We start from the raw sequence: 10,161 nt of genomic DNA, 5'->3' as shown, positions 1-10,161 counted from the left end.
TGCATGTGAAGTATCTGCACTGTAGCCTATAGAGGAACTAAGCCCTTGATAATAGGGGAACGCAAGCTGTTGAACACAAACTCCCAGTCCTATGATGTTGCTCTGTGAAGGAGGTTAGCTTTTCAGCATTCAATTCCTGGCAGCCTTCTTCGCCCTGGTTGATTTGTGAATGTGAGTGATTCGAGAATGTTTGGCTTGGGTATCCAAGGTGTTTGAGATTGTTGAGGACCAGTGTTCCGAGGGGCTGACTGTGACATCATAAAGCGGAATGTAGTTAGCGTGCTGTTTGAGGGATTCCAATTCAGTCCGTTGCGGCCTTCCAGGCAGTGCAGTTGTGCTTCAAGTGTGCTCTCTGTGTGATGACTTGTTGTGCCTACACGGAGTACAGCTACGAACGGACGTGACATTTGGGGTAAGCCTAAGCCTTTTCGTAACCTTAACCTATTTCTTCTAACTTGCTATGACAAAGTGCTTTGATGACACTAGCTGCATCCCAGCTAGTTGAACGCTTGTCAGTCATTCTCCTAAAAGGCAACCTCTGTTGCTCGATGTACTAAACCGAGGGCCGGCAGCCACTAAGTGCACGTAAGAGACAATTATGGCAACAATAAGTTGTAAGATGATACCTAGTCACATCTGAGATGTGAATCAACTGCACCGATTGGTCAATCGCCAGTATGTGCCCTTGGGCCTCATTTGTCCCCTTTGAAATGACCTGTTGAGATCATTCAATGCAACAGCTGAGGCTCTCTGGCCTATAAAGGATCCACCTCATACCACTATTTCCGTAATATAAGGCTATGTTATTGTTTTTTGAAAAAAGTACCATACAATATTTGCACATCCCTATCACCTCTGTACGCATAGGAAAATGATCCCTTTATTGTGTGTGTGTTGGGTGGGTGTCTGAGGAATGTTTTACTGCGTTTCAGCTTGCAGAGGTATCACCACCCTTCCCATGGCCACCTGGATCCTGTCTAGGGAAGAAAAAGAAGAATGACGTTATTACATGGCCTTCAAGAGCTACATGACTGCTGAGGTGACATTACGGACCCCTTATAGGGTTTGTGGCATTCCTTGTGTATTTGTTTCCCGTATGTTGCACTTTGTTTCTCCTTTGTACTTGTGACACTATTTGAGGTTTTAACGCCTATCTCTATTAGGTGTGACTGGCAACTGCAGTGGGTTGAATCCTACTAGTTCAGTGTTTCCCAACTCCAGGCAGGGGTAGAGTAGCCATTTTTTGTGGTAGCCCTGGAGAGGCACAGCTGATTGAAAGAGTTGAATCAGGTGCAACAACAACAACAAGTAGAACAACACCAATCAATGTGAAGAGTGGGACATCACAGTTGGGCCTTGTGTTCAACATAGCTCAGTATTTGAGTGTGTTTCCTGCGCATGTAAGTAAGTAGCTTTGATTTCTTCTTCCTCCATTGTTCCCTAGAACGAACGCCCTGCCCTCCCCTTTGCAGCAGAGGCCAGGCAAAAGCGCGCGCTTTCTGTGCCACTGGCTTCAATCAGGTCCACCAAACGCAGATAATAAGAGCACCCGAGCACCGAAAATTACGTCATTAATTCACTTGAACTCAGCTAGCGAACACACGATGTCTGGAAGAGGTAAAGGCGGCAAGGGACTCGGAAAAGGAGGCGCTAAGCGTCACCGTAAGGTTCTCCGCGATAACATCCAGGGAATCACCAAGCCCGCCATTCGCCGTCTGGCTCGCCGTGGCGGCGTGAAGCGTATCTCCGGGCTGATCTACGAGGAGACCCGCGGTGTCCTGAAGGTGTTCCTTGAGAACGTGATCCGTGACGCCGTCACCTACACCGAGCACGCCAAGAGGAAGACCGTTACGGCCATGGACGTGGTCTACGCTCTGAAACGCCAGGGACGCACCCTGTACGGTTTCGGCGGTTAAACGCACTCTTCTCGGAACGTCAACATCCCGACTTGAACCCAAAGGCTCTTTTAAGAGCCACCCACATCCGCTTCAAAAGGGTCAAATCCATTATCGTAGGAAACCATGAGCCACTCTTGAGTGGACAGGGAGGGAGTATTCGTGACAGGAGGCTATGTTCAGTGCAGGCTTTGCCTACAGTCGTATTAAACCATGAGCCACTCTTGAGTGGACAGGGAGGGAGTGTTCATGACAGGAGGGAGGCTATGTTCAGTGCAGGCTTTGCGTACAGTCGTATTACGAGACACCCGAAATAAAGGCACCACGGCTGGGAAATCCCCACCAAGTACCAAAAAGGGGAGCCTTATTTTTGGCCATTGTAGGACTTTTTTGGAAACACACCATTCCCCACCAGTGACAGAGCATAGGCTATGGTCTTTGTTAGGGAAGCAAGCCTCTGAGTGGAAGGCTCTTATGCGCGCTCAGCTCCACTGGGCAAATGGCAGGGGCGCCTATGAGAAAGCAGGGGTGTGTCCACGGCCGGCGAATTAGCTTAGCTTCGTCTTCATAAGAGGGAAAGGGCTCTCCACCCCCTCATTCGTTTGTGAGAAGCAGCGAGACATCAGCATCATGCCCGAGCCAGCAAAGTCCGCGCCCAAGAAGGGCTCCAAGAAAGCCGTCACCAAGACCGCAGGGAAAGGCGGCAAGAAACGCCGAAAGTCGAGGAAGGAGAGCTACGCCATTTACGTGTACAAAGTCCTGAAGCAGGTCCACCCCGATACCGGCATCTCCTCCAAGGCCATGGGAATCATGAACTCGTTCGTGAACGACATCTTCGAGCGTATCGCCGGAGAGTCGTCTCGCCTGGCCCACTACAACAAGCGTTCCACCATCACCTCCAGGGAGATCCAGACCGCAGTGCGCCTGCTGCTCCCCGGAGAGCTGGCCAAGCACGCAGTGTCCGAGGGCACCAAGGCCGTGACCAAGTACACCAGCTCCAAGTAAACAGCCCATTTGGAGTGCTGTAGTAACCCAAAGGCTCTTTTAAGAGCCACCCAACCTGTCAGTGAAAAAAGCAAATCCATATATGTGTGTGTGTGTGTGGAGGACATGTCAAAAAGGGGGGAGAGGGAATAAATGATGCTGACATGAACAGGGTAGGAATGTGTGCATGGCAGTATAACACAGTGAGTGGGATTCCACTCGTGCTCCGATGACTGGAGCCTGTGTAACAGTATAACTTTAGGCCGAACCAGGGACCCTCTGCACACATCATCAACAACAGTCTCAGAGCAAGTGACGTCACCGATTGAAACTAGCCGTTTCACATCCCTTACACACACCTGTACAAGAGGGAGGAGGAGAGAGAAGAAGAGGCTCCAAATCTCTCTCTCTAGGCCTATATCAGGGCGGACAAGCACATGGGGCGCCAGCCTCCATAGCGCCGGCCGCACAGCCAGACACCAAGACCCACAGACACAAAGACCGGCACGAGTGAGTCACGCTGCGGAGTCAAGCGAGGAAGGACTGCGAGAAGGCCACAAGCCTATCTCTCTCTCTCTCTCTCTCTCTCTCTCTCTGACACGCTTTTGAAAGAGACACACAGACAGAGAGAGAGACTACCTAGCACAAGAAAACACACAGGCTCCAAATCCAACTAATAAACTCATACTAATAAAACATCACACACACACACACAAAGTGCAAGTAAGCATGTCGTTGGACAGTGTATTATTTCTCGTTTGCCTCCTGGACACATGACGAATACAACGTGAAACTAGTCTCAGCCAGGCCTCACAAGTGCATGTGTTTTAAGGTCCCCAAAAGAGCTCTCCTTTAAAACACCAAGGAGCACATCAGGGGACGCCAAACCATTTGATTCCCTTGCCAGACATCTCGGCTCACTCCACAATCAATGGTGCTCGCAATCGGATGCACTTTTAGGCCATTTAGGAGACAAATAGCACAGGAAAAGCAGTGCGCACCGCTCCACCCGACAGTCGAACGGTGAGGTTTTGAGCGAGTCGCAGCAAAATGCACGGGGCTTCTGCAGCCCACATGACTTTATTCTGAACGGACACAAGTCTGCTCGCTGGGCCGTTCGCTTTTGGGCCAAAAACGCGGCTCCGTCGGTGACTTTTGGCCCGATATTGGCGACCAGAAAACACAAGTGAAAGAGCATTTGGCCAGCCCGGAGAAGCCGAGCTGGGTGGCTTGAGTCTACATGGTTCTCATGTCGCGTTTAAGGCCAGCCCCCTGCACGGTGTGGAGCTTCAATAGCGCAGAGCAGCGTCTACAGCAAAGTACTCCTCCTCACAGACTACCGTAGTGTTGTAAGTGTGTGTGTTTACCGGACCGAACGACAGACATGGCAGAAGTCGCACCAGCACCCGCCGCCGCCGCGCCGGCCAAGGCACCCAAGAAGAAGGCAGCAGCCAAGCCCAAGAAAGCGGGACCCAGCGTAGGCGAGCTCATCGTCAAGGCGGTGTCCGCCTCCAAGGAGAGGAGCGGCGTGTCCCTGGCCGCGCTCAAGAAGTCTCTGGCGGCAGGCGGCTACGACGTGGAGAAGAACAACTCCCGTGTCAAGATCGCCGTCAAGAGCCTCGTCACCAAGGGCACCCTGGTCCAGACTAAGGGCACCGGTGCTTCCGGCTCCTTCAAGCTCAACAAGAAGGCCGTCGAGGCAAAGAAGCCCGCCAAGAAAGCCGCAGCCCCCAAAGCTAAGAAGGTGGCCGCCAAGAAGCCCGCCGCCGCCAAGAAGCCCAAGAAGGTAGCAGCCAAGAAGGCCGTGGCCGCAAAGAAGTCCCCCAAGAAGGCCAAGAAGCCCGCTACACCCAAAAAGGCCGCCAAGAGCCCAAAGAAGGTGAAGAAGCCCGCCGCAGCGGCCAAGAAAGCGGCCAAGAGCCCCAAGAAGGCTACCAAGGCAGCGAAGCCCAAAGCCGCCAAGCCCAAGGCGGCCAAGGCCAAGAAGGCAGCCCCCAAGAAGAAGTAAACCTATTACAAACAGTGTTCTTTCTACTCGACACATGTTGTTACCACAAAAGGCTCTTTTAAGAGCCACCCACCTCTTTCCATAAAAGCGCATGTCATTCCATTCCACCTACCTACCCGTGGTGCAAAAGAAATGAAATGAATGACTTTTACGCACCACATTTTGGAGTGGCTAAATGGCTTTACATTTGTCACTCAAGAGTGCAGCACCCTCACCAGTCAACATTGTTGTGATGTGTTAGAATTGGCATGTCACATTGATCCTGATAATAATAAGCATACATACTATAGTGGGTTGGACAGCAGCCATTTGTATTATGAGCCACTCTCGAATTGATTGATACATGTTTCAGTGATTTGAGTTGTCACTTTGGCGCTCCCGCCAACGTGAAAAAGTAACAAAAGTCGGAGGGAAACAGAGTAGCCTAGCCCTCGTCACTCTGCTGCCTGCCTGCCTGCGGGCGGGTGGGTGGGGGCGGGCTTAGGGCTGACTGCCTGTCTGTCTGTCCCTCCCTCACTCCAATTGGATAAGGCCACACCGGTCCGGTGGCCAATCGATGGCTTTTGTGGCGAGGTATAAGTAAGACTCTCGAGGTGGCCAGCGGCTCATTCAGACTTTCTGTGACATACTGAAGCTACCAATATGAGCGGAAGAGGCAAAACCGGAGGCAAGGCCAGGGCGAAGGCAAAGACACGTTCATCCCGTGCCGGGCTCCAGTTCCCCGTGGGCCGTGTGCACAGGCTGCTGCGTAAAGGCAACTACGCCGAGCGTGTGGGCGCTGGCGCACCAGTGTACCTGGCCGCAGTGCTCGAGTACCTGACTGCTGAGATCCTGGAGTTGGCCGGAAACGCTGCCCGTGACAACAAGAAGACTCGTATCATCCCCCGTCACCTGCAGCTGGCAGTCCGTAACGACGAGGAGCTGAACAAACTGCTTGGCGGCGTGACCATCGCGCAGGGTGGTGTTCTGCCCAACATCCAGGCAGTGCTGCTCCCCAAGAAGACTGAGAAGGCCGTCAAAGCCAAGTAAAATCGCTGGTGCGGCTGCAACTTGACTACTCAACCCCCAAAGGCTCTTTTAAGAGCCAACCACCTAGCTCAACAAAAGCGCAAAGTGTCCTTTCTATGCCTGGCCAATTATTTGGCGTGTTAGATACACACACATATAGACGGCACCGTATCAAGTGCCCACATGAGGCCTAAATGAAGGATAACAACTAGTAGGCTAGAATGAGAGCATTATTGCGCGTCAAGTGTAACGTTGCTCGCGGCCCTAACAAAAGACCCAAGCGCGCCTCGGCGAGGGTGGGGGTTGCATTTTGGGGCGGCACGGAGAGGCCGAGCCTCCCGTCCAATGGGCGGCGGAGGAGGCCTCCGCAACGGGCCAATCAGGGCGGTGCGGAGATGGTGACCAATGAGCAGACGCCGCTGCCGGCTTTATAAACTTCACATAGGCATTTTGAGGCTATACTCCGACTGTGAAAGAAGGAAGCTAGCTAGCGCCATGGCCAGAACCAAGCAAACCGCTCGCAAATCCACCGGTGGCAAAGCACCCAGGAAGCAGCTCGCCACCAAGGCTGCGCGCAAGAGCGCCCCGGCCACCGGCGGCGTGAAGAAGCCTCACCGTTACAGGCCCGGCACCGTGGCTCTTAGAGAGATCCGTCGTTACCAGAAGTCCACTGAGCTGCTGATCCGCAAACTGCCTTTCCAGCGCCTGGTGCGAGAAATTGCCCAGGACTTTAAGACCGACCTGCGCTTCCAGAGTTCCGCAGTGATGGCCCTGCAGGAGGCAAGCGAGGCTTACCTGGTCGGCCTGTTCGAGGACACCAACCTGTGCGCCATCCACGCCAAGAGGGTGACCATCATGCCCAAGGACATCCAGCTGGCCCGTCGTATTCGCGGAGAGCGCGCATAAACGATGACCTGATCTCCAAAATCCCCCAAAGGCTCTTTTAAGAGCCACCTCCATATTTCAGTCAAAAAGGCACAATTGTTCCATTTGTACACGCCCCTTTCCCACCGTGTATGTTCCCTGTTCTCGAGTCACTACAGACCGTGGTTCGATTCCAGGCTGTATCACCACCGGCCGTGATTGTAAATAAGAGTTGGTTCTTAACTGACTTGAGTCGTTTCAATAACGCTCTCTTATATGTGATTAGATGTATGCCTAGAGTAGAAGAGGGGAAAAATACACTAGCAGTAATGAGTGATAGTAATGATATAGGGCAAAAAGTGTCAAAAATGGTCACTATGTAGCTAAGAACAACTGACTTTGAAAGTGCCGCTGATGAGATGGGAAAAGTTTACCGTGGAGCACGGAGGCCATCTAGTGGTTAAACGCTGGTACTGTCAGCGTGTGAGCACGTCATAGTGGCTCCCTATTGGTATTTGATCTTCAGGCCAGCGTTTCCCAAACTCGGTCCTCGGGTCCCCAAGTGGGGCACGTTGTGTTTTTTCGATTCCAATTGCTCTTGGAATGTAACATGCTAGAGTCTGTCTATTCCTTTGTGAAAATGGCCATTCAATGATTTCTGGCCCATGTGACATTCCTCGATGGCCCCAAAAATCCATGTTTTGATCCGATCATTACAACGTTAGCTGTGTGCACCCCATAATTCATGCGACTGACTAAGCTATTGAAAGTAAAATGATATATCTCTGTCCGGCGCAAGTGAAAGGTGGTCGAAAAAAAGTAGAGTAGAGTCGTGTGTCTTTGGCGTGATTTGAAGTCGACTTCTGATGTGGGATTTAGTTCATTTTTCCAAGAAGATTTGCTGAGGAATCGAAACCCCTTGACCAAATGATACGACAAAGTAAAGGCCCTAAATACAGGCTGCCAGTTAAATGCAGCAATGACACGGCTAAAGTGTGTCATCTCAGGACAAAAGAGCAGGAATTGTCTGCTGTTGCATCTTCACTCATGAGACATGTAATAGCGGAGCTCCGTGGTGCTGAAAAAGACAGCGCCCCTGGCCATTTGCCAAGGCCTATTTCCCGTTGGAGGGATTTTTGACATGCTATAGGCACAGTTCAGTACACCCCTCATCCTGTAATTGGTCCCAGAATCATCCACTTGATTCCCGACCACCAACCGATTGTCGGGGTGCATTGGTGTAAAATGTGGTCGTCGAGATCAAGTTCTATAGGCTACATGGGGTACTGGCATCTGTACCTTTTTTTTTTTTAGCTACCTACACCAGTAGGGGAGCTTACAGATAAAGAGTGCACTAGGCTAGAGAGAAAAGTACCATTCCGTTTTTCATAAAGTAGGTCAATGTAACTTACTCTCTTTTGATACTTGAGAAACATAGATTCACATGACGTCCAAATCTGCAAGAGACAAAAGCAGCAGAAAATCAGCAGGTGAAGAAAAGGGTTAAGTGAATATGATTTAAGAGCAGTCAAATGAAGTAATAGTGACATAGATTGTAAGAAATGAAATGTACCATGTGAACATTGCATTGTGGCTTTAGAAGAGCATGTATTTGTAGATGAATGACAGATTAGCTTTGGTGACAAAGTAACTGTATAATTTGAGGTACTCTACATGAGCATGTGTTTGCCTATTTGATGATCTGTTGTAGTTAATGTTTGATTTTGAGCACATACTTGTTGTGACAATTGCATCAGGTTGAGGGAGAAATGGTCTGTGTGGCCATTGTGAGTGGCACTTCTGATCCAGCAGGTGGTGTTAAGATCCCTCCCTATGTGGCTTTGAATGATGAGCCAGTGTTGGCAAAATGACTTGTGCTCCAGCGGGTGGCGGTGAAATGCCTCCCTATCTATATGACTTGCCCTATTCCTTTGACATTGTTCACTTGATTGGAGATGATTCCGGTCTTCTTCATGAGCACTCCTGCATGTCTTCCTTCCTGTCTTGCCATGTGGGTTCCACGGAGGTGTGTGTTTTTGTTAGATATCACTGGGCACATTCCTAACGTGGAGGTGGTTTGCATAGCTCATGTCATGTGGATATATAAAGTATTGTATTGTAAGGTATGTTAGTCTACGGACGGTCTGACATTGCTCGTCCATATATTGATGTATTCCAATTGCATTTGGGTGTATTGTGTGGAATGTTGGAACATGGTTAGATCTTACTGTGCTGTTGGAGCTAGTAACACAAGCATTTCCCGACATCTGCTAAACAGGTGTATGTATATCTCTCTAGTCACCCCCAAAACCAATTCTTTCTTTGGCCGCCTCTCCTTCCAGTTCTCTGCTGCCAATGACTGGAACGAACTACAAAAATCTCTGAAACTGGAAACACTTATCTCCCTCACTAGCTTTAAGCACCAACTGTCAGAGCAGCTCACAGATTACTGCACCTGTACATAGCCCACCTATAATTTAGGCCAAACAACTACCTCTTTCCCTACTGTATTTAATGAATGTATTTATTTTGCTCCTTTGCACCCCATTATTTTTATTTCTACTTTGCACATGTCTTCCATTGCAAATGTACCATTCCAGTGTTTTACTTGCTATATTGTATTTACTTTGCCACCATGGGCTTTTTTTGCCTTTACCTCCCTTATCTCACCTCATTTGCTCACATCGTATATAGACTTGTTTATACTGTATTATTGACTGTATGTTTGTTTTACTCCATGTGTAAGTCTGTGTCGTTGTATGTGTCGAACTGCTTTGCTTAATCTTGGCCAGGTCGCAATTGTAAATGAGAACTTGTTCTCAACTTGCCTACCTGGTGAAATAAATAAAAATAAAAATTTAAAAAAATGTGTCTATTTGATTAGGATTAGGACTTTTCCTCTATGTGTCGCACTTCCATTTCCACTTTATGTCCCCGTTAGGGAGCTGTCATTTATGCTGCAGGCTAATTACTACCAATGTCATTGTGGTCCAAGTTCAACTCCTAGCCTATAGGGTGTGGTAACAGGCCCTCTGTTATTTGTTGTTGTACTCTGCATGTGAAGTATCTGCACTGTAGCCTATAGAGGAACTAAGCCCTTGATAATAGGGGAACGCAAGCTGTTGAACACAAACTCCCAGTCCTATGATGTTGCTCTGTGAAGGAGGTTAGCTTTTCAGCATTCAATTCCTGGCAGCCTTCTTCGCCCTGGTTGATTTGTGAATGTGAGTGATTCGAGAATGTTTGGCTTGGGTATCCAAGGTGTTTGAGATTGTTGAGGACCAGTGTTCCGAGGGGCTGACTGTGACATCATAAAGCGGAATGTAGTTAGCGTGCTGTTTGAGGGATTCCAATTCAGTCCGTTGCGGCCTTCCAGGCAGTGCAGTTGTGCTTCAAGTGTGC

At 49.7% G+C, this 10,161-nt stretch overlaps 4 protein-coding genes across 4 annotated transcripts; all 4 read left to right on the top strand.

Moving 5' to 3' along the window:
* The first annotated feature begins 1,432 nt into the window (after positions 1-1,432).
* On the top strand, positions 1,433-1,977 carry LOC118956111 (histone H4). Its single transcript, XM_036974184.1, has one exon. The coding sequence runs from the start codon at positions 1,605-1,607 to the stop codon at positions 1,914-1,916; it is 312 nt and encodes a 103-aa protein (XP_036830079.1). The 5' UTR covers positions 1,433-1,604; the 3' UTR covers positions 1,917-1,977.
* A 494-nt stretch (positions 1,978-2,471) lies between these two features.
* Positions 2,472-2,954, top strand: LOC118956108 (histone H2B). The gene has a single exon (XM_036974181.1). The coding sequence runs from the start codon at positions 2,526-2,528 to the stop codon at positions 2,898-2,900; it is 375 nt and encodes a 124-aa protein (XP_036830076.1). The 5' UTR covers positions 2,472-2,525; the 3' UTR covers positions 2,901-2,954.
* A 1,163-nt stretch (positions 2,955-4,117) lies between these two features.
* Positions 4,118-5,974, top strand: LOC118956100 (histone H1). Its single transcript, XM_036974172.1, has one exon. The coding sequence runs from the start codon at positions 4,264-4,266 to the stop codon at positions 4,885-4,887; it is 624 nt and encodes a 207-aa protein (XP_036830067.1). The 5' UTR covers positions 4,118-4,263; the 3' UTR covers positions 4,888-5,974.
* Positions 5,530-5,916, top strand: LOC118956113 (histone H2A). Its single transcript, XM_036974186.1, has one exon. It carries the CDS (start codon positions 5,530-5,532, stop codon positions 5,914-5,916), a length of 387 nt encoding a protein of 128 aa, XP_036830081.1.
* Positions 5,975-10,161: the final 4,187 nt, after the last annotated feature.

The sequence above is a fragment of the Oncorhynchus mykiss genome, unplaced genomic scaffold (genome assembly GCF_013265735.2).
Source record: "Oncorhynchus mykiss isolate Arlee unplaced genomic scaffold, USDA_OmykA_1.1 un_scaffold_416, whole genome shotgun sequence".
Classification (NCBI taxonomy): domain Eukaryota; kingdom Metazoa; phylum Chordata; class Actinopteri; order Salmoniformes; family Salmonidae; genus Oncorhynchus; species Oncorhynchus mykiss.
The sequence above is the reverse complement of the archived record's forward strand: the minus strand, read 5'-3'. Positions and strand labels throughout refer to the sequence as shown.